This window comes from Lepisma saccharinum, chromosome 6, assembly GCF_977018435.1.
Source record: "Lepisma saccharinum chromosome 6, izLepSacc3.1, whole genome shotgun sequence".
Classification (NCBI taxonomy): Eukaryota; Metazoa; Arthropoda; class Insecta; order Zygentoma; family Lepismatidae; genus Lepisma; species Lepisma saccharinum.
Genome location: NC_139234.1, coordinates 58,598,285 through 58,621,079, shown reverse-complemented (window position 1 = coordinate 58,621,079; position 22,795 = coordinate 58,598,285). Strand labels below are relative to the sequence as shown.

General features: G+C 35.8%; 1 protein-coding gene across 4 annotated transcripts in view; it reads right to left on the bottom strand.

Annotated features, from left to right (window-relative positions):
• LOC145988803 (nuclear factor NF-kappa-B p105 subunit-like) overlaps positions 1–22,795 on the bottom strand; it is a 200,691-nt gene that overhangs the window by 28,702 nt on the left and 149,194 nt on the right. For 3 of the 4 annotated variants that reach the window (XM_083123998.1, XM_083124000.1, XM_083123999.1), the window contains 6 exons: positions 22,175–22,279; positions 19,055–19,166; positions 18,131–18,261; positions 15,124–15,222; positions 13,898–14,131; positions 9,305–9,385 (listed from right to left, as the gene is read on the bottom strand). In XM_083123998.1, the coding sequence (XP_082980124.1) occupies positions 9,305–9,385; positions 13,898–14,131; positions 15,124–15,222; positions 18,131–18,261; positions 19,055–19,166; positions 22,175–22,279 (762 nt within the window). The remainder of the gene's footprint in view (positions 1–9,304; positions 9,386–13,897; positions 14,132–15,123; positions 15,223–18,130; positions 18,262–19,054; positions 19,167–22,174; positions 22,280–22,795) is intronic. The other variant, XM_083123997.1, reaches the window with a different exon arrangement.

Genomic DNA, 22,795 nt, shown 5'->3' with positions numbered 1-22,795 from the left:
GATAATTAATTTTGACACGTTGCGTATTTTAGGCTGCCTCGACAGTAGAATAGTTATTTGCTACGAATAATATTATTTGCCCTGAGATATGATAATATACATAGGCATCCCGCCACCATTATACTTATTTTAGCGTGTATTGCGCTCTGATTCGGGACCACTTGTAACTGTTTGCATACATGCGGTTTACCACTGCAGAAGCGGTCATTGGTTGGTCTGGTCAAAAACTACTCGAGCTGGAAACATTGTTTCGATGCAAGGGCAATACCCAACCCTGGCTGTTGATGACCTGCGAGGGGTGGAAAGGTTGCTTCCTCAAAATTCCGAGAAACATCTAAGTGCTCGGTTCCTAGATTAAAATCCAGTATAGGCTTGTAGTTTACATTAGGATCTATACCATTGGTAAGTTTCCTACCCAAAATTCAAACTTGACGAGCAAGAACTCCTATAAAATTCAAATATAATATTCATGTTATTAACAATTATTTTAAATATTCTACCCCATACTGACAAATTAATTCAATCTTATATTGGATATAATCTGCACACAGTAATGCGAATTATCTTCATTTGTTATTAATGCCATGCCACCACATGACAATTTTCCTATTGTGAATGATGATCTTTGCCATATTTACCTAACCAGTGTGTTTTCAGTCCACTTTATGCTCATGAGTAGGGCTAGGATTTTGATGACCTTAAAATTGCCAAAAAAAATGACCTTTAAAAAATGCATTTATGACCTAATAAATGCAAGAAAATGCCCTATAAACTTAGAAAAACTACATAAAAATTCTGAAAGATTTGTACAAATTTATAAACTACCAAGAGAAATTCAAATTACAAATTAACATTACAGTATCTATCACATGTTCATTGTGTATGGTAGCACAAGTAACAAAGGTCACTTTTTGTCATCTTTTACACTTTAAGTACTGAATTGCAGTACACAACAAAAATCATATGTAAATATTCAAAAGTGAATGATTGTCAGTTGTCGGACAAGAGAATTGAATTGTTACACAACAGCTTGTATCAACAATACTGCACAGAATTTCTTTGTTTCTTCAAACATGGTTGTTCAGAACTGCGATGAAGGCAATGAGACGAGAGTCTGAACCTCTCTCCTTCAAAGGGTTACATTTGCATACAGCTTAAAGTGGGATCAGAACAACTAAGCACCTTCACCAGGGATCACACACAGGACCCCTTGATTACCCGAACAAGAATGTTAATTAAACGTCATATTTATATTTTGACTATTTTAGAAGTTAATCATGTGTGTGAGGATGAATGAAGGAACAAACAATGATATGTCCATACATTGCCATTGTAAAACACTATGGTATCGACTCATTGACACAGGCTACATTTATTCTGATACTACAACATTAAAGACAATTAAAATTGCGATGAACAATTATGAATATTGTATTGCAGCTTTACCAAGTCACAATATTAATTTACACAAAAAGCACATTAACTCTATTTTTCAAACGATTGCAACACCTCATATAGCATCTGGAATTGACATGTTCTCAGCAGATATTAGCAAATTCATTTGACCAGACTCGAATTACACAAATTTGTCCCTTCTTTTTCATGCTTTGTACCATCTTGCTCTCTCAGCACTGTTATAATTTTTTCAAAGTCTGAAAATTCTTGCTTTCAGTTTCATCAAGTTGTTAATTGGTCTCAAATACATTGCAGCATGATATGCAATAACATATACAGAGGTGGTTTGCTTTATATCCGACAATTTTCGATTTGGTGCTGCCACCTGGCATATCATGCTGGAACTATGGGTTTGCTGGTGGGAGCAGTGTTGTGTCTGACCTTGTAGGTGCGTGAGTGTTGGTAGTGAATGTTATCCAATGGTGCCGAAAATAAACTGGTATTGGGAGGGTTACGTAATGGTCCTTTTCCATGCTAAGTTTTTATACGTAAGCATTGTGAAACACTCGGGGTGACTACTGCGACAGCTATTGTGGCCTGTTACACACAACAGGCTCTCCTTGCAAAACATTCACCCACGAAAACCACCAGAGAAGGGCTCCAAGCAAAGTGTCGCATACTGTGACATTGACGGCAAGGGGCGCAGCAACTTTGTTCGTCAGTGCAGGGAAAGTTTCCCTCGTGTCTTTATGGTTGTGACGGGATTCGGATATGACGGTAAGTTGATGATACGCAAGGAGGACAAAAACGTGAAGGTGAATGCCAGATACTTCCAAAACTCCATTCTGACACCTATCTATCGGAGAGACATCCCACAATTGTATGGAATGGACGCGAACCAGGTGATGATCCATATGGACAAGGCTTCGTGTCATACCGCCAGAACATCACTACGTTTTTATCAGGAAATGGCAGAGGAATTAGGAATTCATGTCATTCAGTTTGAAGACAATCCTGTGAAAAGCCCAGATGCCAGTCCAATTGATTTTTGTGCATTTGGACTGTTGAAACATCATCTTCAAAATCGCCGCTCACACACCCTGGATGGTCTATGGAAAGCTTGCAGGGAGGAGTGGGATAGAATTTCCTTGCCTGTCCGGCGCCGGAGCTTCCTGCAATGGAAACTGCGATGCCGGCGATAGTCCACACTGCTGGGGGTCCAATAGAACATGATCGGTGGTGGCGGCACGGTATCTCTTAAGGTGAGTACCCATCAAAAATGGTCGGATATAAAGCGAACAACCTTTTGTATTCATACCCTGACATCTATTTAAGCTTTCACAAAACATGAAAAGAAGAAAAAAAACATACCACAAGTCCCAATACAGGACATTTAACCTAACACCAAAACTTTCAATTTCGTATACCAAAGAAAGGTCTTGTAACTGTCTATTGTACGAGTCTGTAACTTCATGTAACAGATGAATAGTTTCACAATGGACAATAAATCTTCTTCACTAAAATGAATTAAATTAGTAGAGTGTGAGTAGGTACCTCAATATCTACTTCAGTCCCTCAAAATCCAATTTATGACTTCACTAAGCATACTACCAAATAATATTATGAATGTTAATAACAATGGTTCTACATCAGCATGCAATGTTAATAGGACATTATCCATACCATCGAGAGTAACAAAAAACCCCATAAGAGCCAAGAAACCACCATAAGAGTCAGTAAAGCCTGCATGTACAAAATACCATGTTAATGTGGATAAACGTAGATAGGAAAATCTCCTACTGTCTCCTGAATGAAAACAAGTCTCCGTGCAAGTAGTAGCTCGAGATGATTCAACCAATGAACACACGAGAGGGAACAGGGGGCAAAGGAACTGAAGTTACCAGGCTTTGCAGCAGCGTATACTGCTTCGCTCCGCCCACTTGATTTCTCCAGTTCTCTGCAGTTATGTGTGACATTGCTACAGAGATTTCCAGAATAGAGTATAGAGAAGACAATATATGAACATAACAAACACAAAGGAAAGGAGAAGTAGATAGGTTGAAAATAGCCGAACATGCATGGAATGAATCGCACAGAATATCAGTTCAGCAGTCAAAAAGTTCATGGACTGGCTGCAGTGCATTGACACCATAGACATGAAAAATGAACATTATAGTGTTTTATTACACTGTAATGTTTATTATTCATGTTCTTGCAAGGTATGCAAGGCTGAGTTTCGAACCTGGGACCCCTGGCATTGTAGCGCGATGTGCTACAAACGCTCTGCCACGGGGGCCGGTGAACTGTTGTTTTCAAGTCCAAATTATGTACAGATATGTAAGCTAATTGGGACTGGACCTATGGTATAAAATGGGATCCGACACACTCTGAAATGTACTGTACTGTACTGCATATTGAATCTGTTGATTACAAAGCAACAATGTTTTTTGATTACAAAGCAACAATGTTACCACTATGGCTCTGGGGAGGGATGACTGTTCAGACATGTAGACAAATGAAACCATTACATATTTTCAGATTGACTGAATAGTGTCGGCAAATTAATGTTTTGACTGAACTCATACAAAGGAACAAATAAACAGTACTACAAAGTAACAGCACTACCAAAAGGGCAAATTGGAAACAAAAAACAAACGAAAGCATCCTTCAAAACCATGGCTAAAAGCTCTGTAAGCCAGTATACAATTAAAAGAATTTATTTTCACCTGAAGACAAGAGATGTATTCTCACAAAACATTGTGTCAGAATAGGTAAAAGTGGAAGCAGTAGGCAATGGATAATATCCAATTGATATTACATTTCAACTAAAATTATCACCTGAAATTAACACAGCACCCCAATATATGTTTAAATTAGACCATGCCCTCTTGTCTTGTCTCATGCTTTTCATTGAAATAATGTTAGCAGCTTGTGCAAATATAATTTTTTTTATACCTATTAATCTGATACAAAGTTGCAGACTTTACCTGTAATTACATCAGCAATTGAAGTTTACATACATACAGTTCATATACTGCATCCTTTACAGAGAAAACATATGAATCTGTTTTACGAATGTATTTTCAGTATTTATAATATTTGACTTTACCACATATATGGCAAAAGAAAGCCAAAAAAGAGAAAAGTTATGACTAACTAACTAACTCTCTAGCCTTCTTAAACCCGAAGGTTCATGGCTGCAGCAACACAGGCCTTCCATTTTTCCCGATCTTGAGCAAGATCTATATACTCTTTTCCATCCCTACCGATTTCCCTTAGGTCCATCTCAACGTTGTCCCTCCATCTTCGTCTTGGCCTTCCTACAGGTCTCTTACCATCAGGTTTCCCAACAAGAATCCTGTAAACTCCTCTTTCCTCTCCCATTCGTGCCACATGGCCTGCCCACCTAAGTCTTCTTGATTTAATTATTCTAATAATATCTGGACATGAATACAAATTATGTAGTTCTAAATTATGTAACCTTCTCCACTCACCTGTCTCCTCATCCCTTTTAGGTCCAAATATTTTCCTAAGGATCTTATTTTCAAATACTCTCAATTTATGTTCCTCTTTCAATGTAAGGGACCAAGTTTCACATCCATATAATACTACAGGCAAAATTACTGTTTTGTATATTTTAACTTTTAGTTTCTTAGATATTAAACGAGAAGACAAAAGTTTATGAAGAGAGAAGTAACATGCATTTCCTGAATGAAGCCTACTTTTTATTTCCTCTTTAATATAATTTTCATTTGTTAATATTACTCCTAAGTATTTGAATTTGGAAACTGGTTCAAACGAGTTGTTATCAATAATTAGATTTTGATTATTACCTAACACTTGGTTTCGGCCTGTAAGCATATATTTAGTTTTCTCTTTGTTAACTTCCAAACCTATCTCTTTAGCAGTTTTGAAAAATATTTTAGCATTATTCTTAATTGTATTCACATCATCCCCCAGTAAGTCTACATCATCTGCATATGCTAACAACTGAGTCACACCATTTAATTTTAGTCCTTCTTTAGTTTCTTTTACCTTCCTAACAGCATATTCTAAGGCAAAATTAAAGAGCAATGGAGATAATGCATCTCCTTGTTTTAACCCATCATGAATTGTAAATTTGTCAGACATATTAATACCCACACGAATTTTACTTTCTGTTTCACTGGTGCATATTTTTATCATACTAACAAGCTTCTTAGGTATTCCAAACTCTACTAATATATTATATAATTTATCTCTTTTGACCGAATCATATGCTTTTTTGAAATCAATGAATAGCTGATGGACATTTTGATTATATTCCCACTTTTTTTCAAGTGTCTGTCTGATGTGAAAAATTTGATCTGTAGTTGATCTGTTACGTTTAAATCCACATTGATAATCACCTATAATTTCATTAGCATATGGGGTTAGTCTTGTTAAAAGAATGTTAGACAATATTTTGTATGTTGTTGAGAGTAGAGAAATTCCACGGTAATTATTGCAGTTCATTTTATCACCTTTTTTAAACACAGGAACAATTATGGATTCTTTCCACTGTTGAGGGATTTCTTCTTTATTCCATATTAAACAAATTAATTTATGAATTTGACATATTAATGAATTTCCACCATATTTAATTAACTCAGCTGGTATTAAATCAATGCCAGGTGCTTTGTTATTCTTTAGCCTTTTAATAGCATCTTTAACTTCAGTCAAGTTAGGTTCTGGAACTAAAGGTTCTGCTGTGTGTACTTCATTTACTTCTGATTTATCTCCTACATGGACATTTAAAAGGTCATTAAAGTAGTTCTTCCATCTATTTAGAATATCGCTTGGGTCAGCTAGAAAATCACCGTCTTTATCTTTTATCAAGTTTACTTTAGGTTGCCACCCCTTTCTAAACTCATTTACACCTTTATATAAATCTCTGATATTTTTATTTTTGCTGTTTGTTTCAATTTCGTTAATTTTACTTTTCAAGTAATCTCTTTTCTTACTTCTAAACGTGCGGTTAACTTCTCGCTTTATTCTATTATAATTGTTTAGATTTGTATCATCAGAGTTATTTAACCACCTAAGTCTAGCCTGATTTCTTATTTCTATTAGATTATGACATTCATTATCAAACCATGGCTTACTTTTTCTCGGTTTATGGTATCCTATACTTTCTTTAGCTGCTGATTCTATTGCATTACGTATGTGCTCCCAATTCTTATTTACGTCTGTTTCATTTATATTTTCATCATCATTTAAATCCTGCAAAACATCAAATCTATTTGACAGTTTAATTTGGTAATCTTTCTTAATTCTTTCATCAGTAAACTTTCCTGTATCAAATTTTAGAACTTTTAGATTTTGTTGCTTATGATTTATCACTGAGAGTCTTTCTCTTAATTTAGCAATTACTAAATAATGGTCGCTGGCACAGTCAGCACCTCTATGTGTACGAACGTCAATTATACTAGTATGCCTTCTCTTATCAATGAGAATATGATCTATCTGATTATGAGTTTTACCATCTGGAGAAGACCAGGTATATTTATGGATATCTTTATGTTTAAAAGTGGTACTTTTCACAATTAAATTCTTTGAGGTTGCAAAAGTAATCAATCTTATACCATTATCATTACTTAATTCATGAAGACTTTCTTTACCAATCGTGGGTTTAAATGTCTCTTCTTTGCCAATCTGTGCATTACAGTCACCTAACAGAATTTTCATATCATACTGAGAGAATTTATCAAAGACCTGTTCTAACTCTGTATAAAAATCATCTTTAGTATTATCATCTTTATCTTCCGTTGGTGCATGTATGTTTATTAAAATAATTTTACACCACCTACCCTGTAAAACTGCATATGATATCCTATCATTAATAAATTCTACTGTTTTAAGAGCCGAGATAATTCTATTATTTATGAAAAAGCCTGTTCCAAAATTATGTTTTTCAGTACCACCATAGAAAAAAGTATAATTTTTAGTTTTACAATTCCCTTCTCCTGGCCACCTAACTTCCTGGACAGCTACTACATCTAATTTATACTTAACTATCTCATTAACTGTACACTGAAATGCCCCAGGCCGGTAAAGGCTCAGAACATTCCAGGTGCCTAATTTAATATCCTTATTCCTAATGTAGATCTTATCCTTAGTCCAGGGACCTCCCAAAGTAGTCCCCACCCGGAGATCCGAACGGGGGACTATTTTACCTCCGGAATATTTTACCTTGGGAACATCCATGGCCTTATATTGCTGTTTCTTGACATGTCTTTTTACAGTGCAGAGTTGTCAGCTCTACGCCTAACCCCCAATATGAATGGAGGAACTACTACACAAGACAAACACAAACACATTAGACAGCACAATTACTATACAAGACGAACATAAACACATTAGACAGCATAACTACTACACAAGACACACACAAACACATCTCAACTCTAACACAATATAAACACAAACACACCACAACTACTACACAATATAAACACACCACAACTACTACACAAGACAAACACAAACAAATTAGACAGCACAACTACTACGCAAACATACTAGACAGCACAACTACAACACAAGACACATACATACATACACACCACCGATACTACACAAGACAAATGAAGCATTTGTCTTGTGTAGTAGTCTTGAACACGAACACAAGCATTTGTTAATTCCTTTGAAGATACGGGGGAAGTTCAAGAAGTAAGGGTCCGTTTACAGAATTTAACACCTTTGTGGGAAAAATATGATGATGTTCAAACACGTTTAGAAGTAGAAGATATAAACGAAAATCATGAACCTCACAGGGAGGATTTTGAAGACGTTTACTATAAGGTACGGGGTAAAATGGAATCCATTATAGAGAAACATAAACAAGCACAAGCTGCACCTACAGATGGATCGGATGTTGTAAACAATGCTTCATCATTAGGCACCAAGCACATTAAATTACCCACGGTATCTTTACCCACGTTTCACGGTAATTATCAGGATTGGTTAGCATATTCAGATGCATTTCAGGCTATGGTTCACACAAATGACAATATTCCTAAAATACAGAAATTCCACTACTTGCGTTCATCATTAGAATCTGAAGCAAGAACACTTATCGATACTTTGCCCATGACCGATTCAAATTACGATATTGCATGGCAATTGTTGAAAGATAGGTATGAGAATAAACGACTGATAGCAGCAAGTCATGTCAATAACATATTGCATGTGAACGCAATTAACAAGGAAAATCCCACAGAATTACGTCAGTTCATCAATGACGTCACCAGTAACTTAAATGCTCTTCGAGCCCTTGAATTACAAACACCGTTAGAAGATGTTATTTTGATACATCATTTTTTTGGCTCAACTTGATTCTCACACAAGAAGGGAATGGGAATTAAGCCATACCGATCAGTTGTTCCCTACACTAAAGGAACTGTTCACCTTTCTAGAACAAAAATGTCAAGCTTTGGAATCAATGAAGTCTGTTCACGTAAACAAAAATGTCAATGAACACAAGGTTAGCCCTAAACAGAAACACATCCGTCAGTCAAATTCTTACCTGACAACTACAGAAAGTTATGAGCAATAATGTTTTTAAAAAATTCTGATGTCCAACCATTCAAATGAAGAAAATAAGCTAAGTGATGTCAAAATTTATTGATGTAAATCAAGTGTCATATCTTTGAAATAAAACAAAGACTTTATTTCATTTACACATAAAGTGCAATAGCACTTGAAATGATAACATAAGGGTAAATAAAAATATTTTTTTTTCTTTTTTTTTAAAAAAAAACTGATGCTTCAAAATTAACAAACACAAAAATACATTACTGCAACAAAAATATCATGCAGTTATATTCTCATTCCCTTCAACCTCTATTTAATGTTAGTCGAAGAAAAAACAAAAACAAAAATAAATTACTTCTATTTCCATTGAAAAATGCTGTTCTACTGTCTGATGATGTAATTTCTAGAGGTAGCTGACATGCGGGTGACACTGGACCTGAAAATGGATGGTGAAAGGGTTTCTTTAAGATTTTTCCTACAGTAATTAACTTATTGAAATAAAAAGAATGTCCTTTTAGAACAATGTTACAAGTAACATCTAGAAGAGACTACAGTGGTGACAAGGGATTTCTAGGTTTGTGTTAAGGGACAGGTGTTAAGCTAATTAGTGTAATTTTGCTTAGAATAAGAACTACGAGTGCTCACACTGCAGAGTTTTATGGTTTAGAAAAAAAAAACAGAACTTGTACTAATACACTTCAATGACTGATCTAATTACAAAAATAAAACTACCATCACATTAACACTACTTTGTAGGGTGTCAAGGAAGAAATCAGATACAGCATCGAAAACTGGGTATGACCATTATGAAATTTTGGCTGATATTGATAAAATAACAATAAAATGTATTCATACTGATACATAAATAACATGTTTATATCCATTAAAATAATAACCAAAAGGTAGAATTATGCAAAAAATTAGAAGCTAATGAACTGATACATAAATATGCCTAGAACAGGTAATACCAATAGTGCTGATTCCCAATGATTAATCTACCGAATTCCTACCAAAAACAATATTAATAAAAAACAAAAAATTGTCATTTTTTCACTCTAATGAATATACTATTGCTATTTTCTATCGTGGTTCAAATCCCACTTTAAACTGTAGGTCCAGTCCCAATTAGCCTTACTGTGCATAAAGTGGACTTAAAACACCAAATCAATAACAATTAATTATATTGTATGTTTCAGTAGAAGTATGTAACTATTTTTATTTGGAACATTATAGAAGAATGGACTGACACAGTAGAATTAAGTGTAAAAAAAATACATCAAACTTACCTGAAGTGTTACAAGTATTATTAGAGGTTGGGACTACATTCGGTTTTTATGCTAAATTGCATCAATAATATTCTTAAAGCGCAATTGTAATTTCAGCAACCTTAAATGTATATCTGAATAATAATGTTTTATCTGTGTAAAGTTGTCCCATGTATAGTGAGATGGCATGACAGTGTGAAGTAGAGTACCATATGGGACCACTTTCACTCGAACATACTCATTCGAGTGTCCCATGCTATAGTGTACAGAATCAAATATCATTTCAATGCGACAATAATCGAAGAAATATATGTGTAAAAATCTGCACTGGCAGTTTCAGCCCATAATCATCTATTCATCTTCACATATCGCTGTGCGTTGGGAAGATTCACTAAACTACATTTTAACATGGAGATGATGACTGCGTTCACTTTAGTTTCAATTTCACTGCATCTTTCACTTCACAATCCATATTTGAGAGCCCACTACCAGAGACAAATTATGGTTATACGTGAACTACTGGGCTTGGAGCGTACACTGATCATTTTGCCAGTTCAAACATTATTCGCTCAAGAGAAGCTGTCAATTCAGTATGCTATTTAGTGTCATCCATGCAAACTATTAGACGCTCAAGTAAAAAGCCCTCAATGAAGCACTCTAGTGTGAAGGCATATCTCAATACATCATTCATTTCAACCTTTGTAAAATTCATTCTGATCAGCACAATGCTTCAGACACCTTTATACCCCTTGCACCACTTTCCCAGGATACTCTTAAGTAACCACTCAAAAAAAGAGGAGGATTGAATGAACCTAAAACCTGCCTATAGAGGGACATAAATGGGAAAATTTCTGGTACGAGGGCCACTATTTATATTTTGAGCCTAACAATGAAAAAACAGGAATTTGGCATTGAAAACTGCTTTATTGTTTTTCGAGTATTCTCCATTATGGTCAATACACTTTTGCATTCGTTCGAACCATTTGTCAAAGCAGTTTGTCCAATCTTCTTGAGACACCTCCATAATATGGTTTTTGAACGCATCAACAGCGTTTTCCGCTGACGAAAATCGTTGTCCACGCAATTTATTCTTGACATTCGGGAACAAGAAGAAGTCATTGGGTGCCAAATCAGGACTGTACTGTGGATCACCCATCAATTCGATTTTTTGACTGTTCATCAAGTCAGTTGTTAGACGATTTGGTTGATTTGGTGTTTTAAGTCCACTTTATGCACAGTAAGGCTAATCGGGACTGGACCTACAGTTTAAAGTGGGATCCGAACCACTTGTACCTCCACCGGGTATCGAACCCGGGACCCCTTGATTACAAGGCGACGACGCAACCACTGCGCCATCGGGGAGGCCACAGTTGTTAGACGAGATGTGTGACAGCTGGCATTGTCTTGATGAAGAATGATCCGACGCTGTTTGTTTGTTTTCCGTATTTGACCGAAGACCTCTGGCAAACAAATTGTTGTGTACCATTCAGAGTTGACCGTTCTACGTTCCTCTAAACCATTCAGAGTTGACCGTTCTACGTTCCTCTAAAGGCACAGTTGCCACATGACCAGTTTTCCCGAAAAAAAAAAAAAAGGCGACCATTTGTTTCGATGTGCTTCGAGCACGAACAACTTTTGTTGGATTGGGTTCATCTTGAAACACCCATACAGTCGACTGCTGTTTACGTTCCGGCTCATATGCATATATCCATGATTCGTCACCTGTTACAATCTTATATACGTCATTTGAAGCACCACGATTGTATTTATTTAGCATTTGTTTGCACCAATTGACGCGAGCGTGTTTTTGAGTTTTTGTCAAATTTTGTGGGATCCAACGAGAACATACCTTTCTCACAGCTAAATGATCATGTAATATTTTATATATGCTGGTGGAACTAATGCCTATGGTTGCCTCAATCTCACAGTATGTCACATGACGATCTTGCAGTATTAGGTTTTGCACAGCATCAATGTTTTCTTGAACAACAACTGATTTTGGAAGACCTTCGCGAATCTCGTCGGTGAGCGAATGGCGGCCACGATTAAATTCGTTATACCAGCGTTTCACAGTGGCAAAGGATGAGGCTTCATGGCCAAATGTGGAAGTAAGTTGATCGATGCACTCTTGTCTTGATAATCCACATCGAAAATCATAAAAAATCATCCCACGAAAACGTTGACGAGTTAATTCCATTTTATTGTTGTCGCGCAATCTCCAAGGCAACATAAACAACACAAATGAAGCTATTGACAAAACATTTGAAGTACGTTATGGTCAATAATGCCAGACGATTCCGTGCAAACGTCAAATCGCGCCTAACTTCAATCAGTGTTGCCAAGGCTCAAAATATAAATAGTGACCCTCGTATCACCCATTCTGGAAATTAAACCAAGGTCTCCTGCATGGGAGTGGAATGATGTGCTTTTATCTAATGCAATTATCTTACTTTCTTATAAGTGCAATGTATGGCCACGATAGCTCAGTCAGTAATGCGTCTGACTACCATGCTAAAGGTCCCGGGTACAATCCCCAGCCGGTTCAAATCTGGGAACTTTTCTAACATTGGAAGTGGCCCCGGTGCCCACCCAGCGTCAAATAACATGGGTACCTGGGGGAAACCCTGTGAGGGTAAAGGCAGTCAGGGGCATGATGCTGATCACATCACCACCATTCACAACCAGATCAAGAAAGTGTTGGGCGTTAGCCCCACACCCCCTATACGCCTTCATGGTGTAGTGCTAAGCACAGGGGAGCACTTTACTTTTTTTACCTTATAAGTGCAATATTCTATCTGATACTGTACAGATTTTGTCTTCAACTTTTTTCTTGGAGGTAAAAAGAATGCAAACTAACAAATAGAAACATGAAAGTCAGTTGTACATCTACATGCAAAAGTACTTTTGGGAGGGGAGGGAGACTGAAATCTCAAAAAAAAAAAGAAGAAAAAAAAGAGGAGGAAATGCATGCACTTATTTCATAAGTGAAATATGTTTGTACTACAGAAGAACAAGTGTAAAAGGAAAATAATAGTATAACATTATGACTGAGTGTTTGGTCTACAATAAAAAAAAATATATGATAAGAGTTCTATTTTATACACACTGTCTACCCTTCACATTGGTTGATTAATAACAATGTCTCCCTATTTTTATATAAATTTCATGGCAGTGTTGCTGCTCCTTTACCAATTACTTTATTAATACAGAATCTAATATTTGCCTAAAAAAATTTTTACATTCAAATAAATTTGCAGTATTTAGCATGAACCAGCAGTTTTAATTTAAATTGTCATCTGTAGCAAGGCTATATGTGCACAAGTAAACACGAAGCGTTCTGAACCTGAATCTTGAAGCATGTCAAGAGTAAAAAGGTAATACTTCTGAAGTTCACTTTATGCTCAGGTAGCTAGTGAGGACCGGACCTTCAGTTTCAAGTTCCATTCGAACTATTGTGTGATGTGAAAATTCAAAGAGTTATCATGTGGAGTCTTGAATACACAGAAACATGGCTCCCAAGGAAGTAAGCCTTGAACAGTGTATGTGTAATGGCTGCCATTGACTGCTTTGAATCAGAGTAGACACTGAGTGTTCCCTGCAAATTTGGAATATGGCAACTTGCAAACACCTTGGTTAAAATCCAATTAATGCTAGGTCAACATTCAAACAACGCCAAGACTTACCCAGACTCTCAAGATTTTTCAACACCTCTTCAAAACTTATTGTAGGCCCGCTATTGAACTGGTGTGATGCCTCAGCCAGAATGTCATCGGCCGAAACACCCAAACTTTTATTGGACGGTTCTTGCCATACTTCATTTGTATTGGTTGATACAAATGGCTCCATAATCATTGGCTCATCACCAACGCCTTGACCTCTCATTCCATTGAGTTGGAGGTTTACTTGATTTGATATGCCTGTAATAAAAATGGGACATTTGAATCAGCATGACTGTCCATTACATTAACTGTCACAATTTATATGAAGGGAAAGGGAAAAACGATGAATGTTCATTCGAGACGATTTGCCAGGAAATGAAAAACAAGTATTTCTATTCACAAATATGTCAATATATGCCAAATTAATAATGCGATTTTCAGGCACTTCTCACAGTTTCCCAACCAAGGCCGTTCTCATTCTTATAGTACAGCTTCTGAGCTATCAGATGGCACTGCGATCTCAAAATGGGCGAAAAATCGACATTCATCGTTTTTCCCCCTGGGTCTTCATATGTTAACAGAAACCATTCTTACATGTATAGAACTATACAATGCACCATTATGACACTTATTACTAATTGGTGTAGTCTTTGCACACAAAACATATATAAATCAACTATTGAACTTTTCTTTTATTATTATCATTATTATTTAAATGAAGTTCATTTGAAAATTCAAAGTAGGGATGGGACAAATCTGATCTGATATTTCTAAGCATGGTCTTTCAACATTGTGGAAAATTTTGATATTTTGCTATATTTTTATGAATAAAAGGTACAATTCATAAACTCTGCTTCTGTATGGTAAATATCAAAACACAAGAGTTTCTATTGTACGGTAAAACACAGTGACACAACATGTCTATGAGCATCAATTAAAATTTGAATAAATTATGCAAGGTCATTACGAGACATTTTAAATTTTACTACTAATACTTTCACTATAACTGTAGCTAATATTGTATTTCATTGTTCAAATGCTATTATTAAAGTTGTTAACATCAATGCTCAACCAGGTTGAATCTGAAACTCTGGCAAATATCTAATGAGATACTAGGCCACAATCAGGAAGTATGTACATTATGCTCATTCTAATCACAAGTAGAAGTCACAACTGTTCACCTGTGGTCAAGCAACTAATCCACACTGAGATACCTATTATACATATTCATTTATATAATGAAATCTAACCTGTCATATTATGCTGGACTTTGCCTACAACAATGCCGATCGGGACTTCACTACTGGAAGATACGGACTGGCGAGCCCTTTTTCGTGGTGTCCTGCCAACTGGAAGAGAAAATTTTCTTACAGTAACAGGAAAAATCTACGCACATAATAAGTGATGTCATGCAATATCGCAACAACAACAATGGTACATGCACATTCACGTGTGTTTAATTGCACTGTTCCATGTAGCCAGTTCAAAATTACAAAGCTCGTTACATCATAAACAAAGGGACTTTGTACGTTTATCCTATTACTGCCCATCCCACGGAATTATTAATTACTACTACATCTAGTTTTCATTCTTATGTTTTCATTCCATGGAACCTTAGTCAAGATGAAATTAGTGAAATGGTAGAGTAGTTAGTGTAACCATATTGCTTCTTCACCTGAAATGTTTCAACACTATCCACACGTGTCTTCATCAGATGCAAAAGACACTTGGATAATGCTGAAAGATTTCAAAGGACAATGATCACAGCACAAAACAATAATTTGAGAAATTTCATCTAGTCTTTATTTCAAGTTTAAATCACAATTACAGTAAACTTTGTGACTTATTAACCCATTGAAGACCAAGGTCTGCGAGAAGACCTTTCACCCTGGGAGTTGTGGTGTGCGGAATGAAGACATGAGAGGTGGCACCTGGGTGTTTTTCATTTTCCATCTTCTTGCACTTCCCGAAGCAGCTACATTTCCCACACAATTTGGCTGACAATCTCTAATGTCTTATCAAACAAAAGAATATAATGAAAAAGAAACATGCTGCAAAGTCCTGATTTTTCATACATCATGGGGATCAAGCAACACAGAAGAGCTTCACATCTGATTCTACACTCCACCAATAAAAAAAAACACATTTTAAAACAAACATTACACTACCACTATAATAGTCCAAGAGCCATGTGACAAGTCCCAAGACAGTAAGTGTGAAAATAAAATGTAGTAGCTTCAATACCAAAATTTGTGCAAGTAGTGTTGCTGTGGTTGGAAAAAGCCCAACAATAAAAAGATGACAGTAAAAAACCTCTTTATGTCACGTGCCGGCAACATATTTGTTAAAAAGCAATAAAAAACACAAACAGCACTTTAAAAATACTTCAGGAATTCTTCCAAGCTTTCGATTCCATCTTGGAATCATCATCAGGACTGGTCGAGAGACGACGAAAAGGACAAGGTTGAAGTTCCGCTAGCGCTACTCGCTGTGTCTGCTGGAAGATGATGTTGCAGTCTTGCAGTGTTGATAAGTTCTTGTATGTTGAGATTGTTGGCTGGGGGAGATGGATTTTTAAGTTTCACTGTGTTGTACCATGATAAATACATATTTCCACATAAATTGTCATTAAGATTATTTGTGTTTTTGATCATGTGTACATCTTCCTTAACATTCTCTTCTATTTTTCCTTTCGGCTGTGACAGGAAGGAAACAGAATTCTGTGGTAATTGGTGGTTGGTTCCTGTGATATGTTTGGCAAAACCAACAGAACTGCAGAACTTTTTTTCCTGCGTATGTATCCTATGTGGTCTGCAAATTGGTCTCTAATGGATTTTTTGCATTGGCCTATATATTTTCTGTTGCATTCGCATTTGATACTGTAGATGCTGGAATTCGTTAATGGATCTTTGGCATATTGAAGTTTGAATGGAACTGACGAAGGATGGGGGAGGGGGGGGGGCTCTAGCATGCCCAAACTTCATACAATTCACAGGATCCACACATGTGCCACCTTTTGAGAGAGTTAACTTGTTGGCCCATGGTCAGTGTAACGTACAAATACCTCTTGTTATGAGGTTTTCTAAGGGTGGATCAAAACCAAAATTTTTGGAGCTCACACTAGAAACTGAACTCAAGACCACCCACACCACAGTTTCACAGGATCCAAATCATTGAAATACTACCACATTGGAAACAAAATAAATGACACCTTGATTACAATGTAGCTAAATCTATCAAAGTTTCACTTTAAAAATCACAATAATCTACAAATATACAAAATTAAGAAAATATAAAAACTAATTCATGTTTGGGGAATATAAGACGTGGATTGTGGCAGAGACCACCGAAATTAATAGAACCTCTTCAAGTAAGTTTTGGGGGGGAAAGTTAGTAACTCAACAACGTGTAATTATAAAAACTAAATTAAATTTTCAAGAAAATATTTTTTCTAAATTCATGTGTAAAATTAGCACAATATTAAGTGCATCCAGAAAGTAAGTTTCCTTGGCGTTGTGCACAAAAAGAAAACATTATTTCATACAATGATTTATTGCCACAGATACAGCACTTGTCTAGTTACTTGTCAACATAATGTCTGCCGAAATTCAGGCACTTCTCATAGCGTGGGACCAACTTCTGTATACCTACGTCGTAGAAGTCCACCGCCTGGAAGCCGAACCACTGTATAACAGCAGTCTCAACCTCTTCGTCACTGTGAAAATGTTGACCGGACAGGAACTTTTTCAGGTACAAGAACAGGTGGTAATCACTGAGAGCGAGATCCGGGCTGTATGATGGATGATCGAACACCTCCCAACCGAAACTGTCCAGAAGGGCTGCAGTGCACCTAGCCATATGTGGCTTTGAATTTCGATCAGCTATATGTTTTGTGAGTTCAAGAACTTCATCACCAAACGAACCTCGCATGCGGCGGGAGATGGAATAAGAGCCGCCATGTTTCTGCCGCAACGCTACTGAGGACTTTCGGGAGATGTCTTCTACGACATTCACTAGCCAGGGCATGTGCCTCTCACGCATGTGCAAAACCGGTTTCAATATGCATGGCCTGCCACCTGTGGCCGAATGGGAAACTTACTTTCTAGATGCGTCTTATATAATCAATAAATTAAATTTCCCTCACATGCTTCTTTTGTACAGAACTATTCACAGTCCAGCATTTTGTGAAACCGAAAATCTAGAAGTGGATTAGCAGGTATGAATGAATAAAATCACCAATATCCTACTGAGGCTTACCCCACCTACCAGCATCCTTTGGCTTGTACTTGAACCTGATTGGCTCACTGCACCCTCCGTCTGTCGGTCTGTACAGCTGCAAGAAAACCTCCACTGGGTTTTCTATCTCCGTATCTCGATATCTTGGAGTTCTGAAATAACAACATTAACACTCAGCACGGTAATCAAAACTCTCCACTCATTTCCACAAAATGAATTCCATGGCTTTGTCAGGTATTGTCCAATAAATTTCCAGTCAAAATTGTAGTTTTAATTAAGTTTAACTTTGTTTACAATATATTTTCAGAGTGGAAATATCAATATGATAGCTCCAATTGCAGGAAATAACGTAAGTACTAATATTTACTTACAGGTACTTCATCTACAAAAATAGTGTTTACAAATATGTAAAAAAAATCATTTTCATGACATAAAAAACAATTGTACGTACCATAGAACCTTGATTTTACATTTTTCAGGAGACCAAGAATTTTAGCATGTAAATGTAAAATCGAGAAAAATTTTATAACATTTTGTTATGTCTGGACCACCAAGATTGGATGTATGTTCCAGAAAATACAAAATTGGAGTTCCACTGTAATTTCCATGGCTTTCCCAGTTTTTTAAAAATAATTTCATAACATTTCCTGAGTTTTCAATAACTTTTCAGGTCATGATTCATATACAATTTAATAAAAAAAGAAAAATGAAATGCTAAATGGTTTTGTCAATTTGTTACTATCCTTCTTGTTTGTTATATCTTAAATAAATACCCAGTTCCTTTACTAAGTCAGATTTTGCTGTAGTCTTCTACTTTGTATGCAGCACAAAGTGTTCACTTTCTAGTCTGTTCTTTATAGGTAGCAGTAAAAAGTTCTTGCTGATATATAGGTGGGAATATTCTTTCCTGCATTTATTTACTATTATAAAGGCTCTTGTACTCACCGAAAGACAATGGCGTACTGATGATGCACGTCTAGCTCCGAAAACTTTCCATAATCAGACCATATTTCATTGTCCTCCTCATCAAGTTCAAAGAACTTCACTTTTATATTTTCTGAGAGAAAGAAATTAAAACGGATACTTTAGTTCATAAAGATAAAAAAGCAAAATTTCGGTACACAAACTGAGTCAATTTCGGGTTCAAAAGCGGTAAATAAAATGAAATATCGGTGTTATAGCGGTGAAATATTGGATGAAAAGTGGTATATAAAAATACATTTTGGTTTTAAAATTGTGAATATAATCCTAAATTTGATTTAAAACCTACACTTATTCCACAGAATTAACATTTCACTTCTAATAGCACATTTATGTAGTTATAAGAGTATTAAGTTTATTTCTGTGTAAAGGAGTCCATTTTTGCTTCTCCAATATTAACAGCAGAATTAATCAATTTTCCGGGAATTGCATAACTCACAGGATACTTCAGACTTCAGAAAGTGTCGCGTCGGTATATAAATGGTAAATTTCGTGTTTAAAGAGTTAATTTCGCTTTTTGAAGTTCATTTCGAATTATTTCGTGACAAAACATGGTCACAAAATGCATCTCACACCTTTCAAAAACATGAAAAATTAACACTACAATGTGTTTTTTTCAAATTTCGTTTTTTCGTCAAAAACTAAATAGGCATGCCCCTAAATATTACTAGTGATGAATAGATTAATCGATATCAGCCAATACAAGTATATGGGTAAAATTACTGAAAATTTTATGAATCCAATACATAGGGACACAAATTTATGGTAAATAAAAACTGAGGAAAGCGGTAAATAAAATGTTAGATCAGCGGTATATACCAGCAGTGAAAAAAAAAATTGCACACACTTTTTCATTATGAGAGGAAACAACATACAAAAGAGCTATAAATTGATAAACTACTTCATTTTTATATACTGTACACATACACAAGTGCTTAGCTGTCCAACCAAAAAGAAAACATCAACACAAAATCACTTCATTTCTAAATTGCATAACTCAAGTGATTTATTCATTGTATGTATTTAAAGGATATCCTTGCTGTCCAACAAATAAAATAATCACTACTGCACATACACAAGCACATGTTAAAAATCACATGCTGATAAACAAAATTCATTCATGACTGAACACCAATGACACCATTCTTTCCCTTGATGTGCGGGAACAGACTAATCTTATCACTGCTACAGTTAGCAAGTTCAATGAAACTGGAAGTTGAGTAGACATTCGGCGGAAGAAAGGAATGCACCTTGACAGGGAACGAAGTTTTCAAACTGAGATTATGTGCATGGGAAATCCCAATTTGCAGCGTCTTCCTGATGTGATTGAAGATAAAACGTTCTTCAGCTGCTAGTGGTAGGAAACTTTAGGCAAACGTTTCGTTACAAATCGACAGTTTGCGCACGCAACCTCGATTGCCGGTTTTTGCATGTTTTCTACTTAATTTGATGATATTTCACGGTTATTTCATGAAAAAGCGTTCATTTCGTGGAAAAGCACACATTTCGCATTACTTCGCGAATAAAACTACTGCATATTTCATCATTGGGGGTGTAGTTACGTGCAGAATGTTCAAAATTGAATCTTTTTTTTCACATCTTGCGATTTCGCGCATTGCGAAAATTCAATGTCCCTACCAATACATCTACAAATAGCCTGTAATTTGGTGCAAAATTCTGCCATTTTGTTATTATTTTTATGGATATGAATGTTCAGTTCACCTGTCCTGGTATTGTAAAGTAAATATCTAATTATGCTGTTTCTTATCTAAAGGTACAACCCATTGCAGTTACCTGTTAAATATAAGGATGTGAATGAACCATTTATGTTCTTCAAGGAACATTTGCAATTTTATATTGGATCAGCAGAATATTTAGATCGGTAATTTTTACACTAGTACTTTATTGGTATAGGAAAAAAAATAGTATCAATCCATCCCTAAATATTATAAAACACCTATTGGCACACACAGTAGATGAAATATGAACATGAAGTGTGTTCTTTGGAAGAAAGTAAAACATTAACATTGAGCATGTTTTTTTCTCCAGCAGACATCGGTCGAAAGTATGATTAAAATTGTACATTAAAAACCGATTTTATGTTTCATTACATTAAAAACCGATTTTATGTTTCATACTATACTGTATTTCATATTTTGTTTCGCTAATAGGTTAGTGTCATCTTATGCCTTAGGTCTTTTATTTCCCCTGTCACTACTTACCTCAATTCACTAACCTCTACTATTATGGCATTAAGTGAACCTCAGATATACTGAACCAATTATCTGAATCCTTAGGGATTCATTATGAAACGTGTTGAGTGTATTTCTATCTCTTCATATGAGCAAAAGTAGCAGAGACCGGTGACAGCATCAGAAAAAAATGTGAGAACAAGAATATTTTCTTGTGTGGCAGTCACATTTCATATATCCCTAATTGGCATAAAAATACATATTTGTGTTACATGAGCATCTATATTTTCTTGCTTACCGAGGAAAAAGTAAGGAGAGTATAGACTGACTGACGAGGGTTGGAGTAACCCCCCATGCACTATCATGATCAGTTAATCATCACAGTCACATATAGTATTGTTTAAGGAGATAACGTGAAAAATCAGACAAACCAAGCTACGTTTTTATCTTTATCTCAACTAAAAACTGAACTAAACCCTTGGCGCAACAGGTCTTGAGTGCCATGACCTACCCACTGACTGCCAGTCTCATTCCCACATGCCTCAGTAGAGGTGGACGATCATTCAACCAGTTACAGGGTGACGTGTGGTCAGCACGATGAACCCCCAGTCATTGTTGAGGTTTCAGTAACTAGGTTACACTACTCATTCTTAGCTCCCTGGCGAAATCTTAGAAGACTCGAACTAGCATGCATCCAGTAGCCCAAACCAAAGCCTGTTGCCTTACACCTCATGGCCACAGTGTAAGACATTATCACAATCACAATTGGTGCTTTATCAGCAGAGGTAAAATTTTTCCCGTTGCTCTATTTCTAGTATTTTTTGGTAAAAAAGAAAGCATACCCTAACTTAAAGCATAACAGATCATTGTATGAAAGTAAATATACACTTACTTTTCCCCACTTTTTCAACCAAAATAAATACTTCTTCATTTCCTAAACAGGAACTCACTGTTTTATCGATTCGACAAATCTTCAGCTCTCCAGTCAAGGCACTCTCTGGAAATACATATATAAATATAATAAAACCTCATAAATATATATATCTGAAATAAACCTTACAGTGACACAATGAAAGTTATAGCTAGTATATACTACTTATAAACAAATACTAAATCCATGTTACTTGCAAAATATAATATTTATTCACCTATATATCTCACTGTGGCATTACGACTCTCAAAATGCTTCGCTTTAGACCTGGACTATACCTATGACATAGGTGTATTTTAACTACATAAGTTTGTGATATGGATTTAAATTAGAGTTACAGTTTGATTATATTGTTTTAGAATATTCTGCAAGTACAGGATGAGAATATAGTAAAATATTTCCAACATGCCAGACATTAAAAATTACCTAAAATACATAATGGTGAGTCATTACAGATAACATTGGTCAACAGCCAAAATGCGACATGAGTAATATATACAATTTCTAATCAATATTGGTCCCCTAAATACGAAACTGTCGTTAAAAATCGCAATTGACTAATTATAATAGAGTTACAGGGCG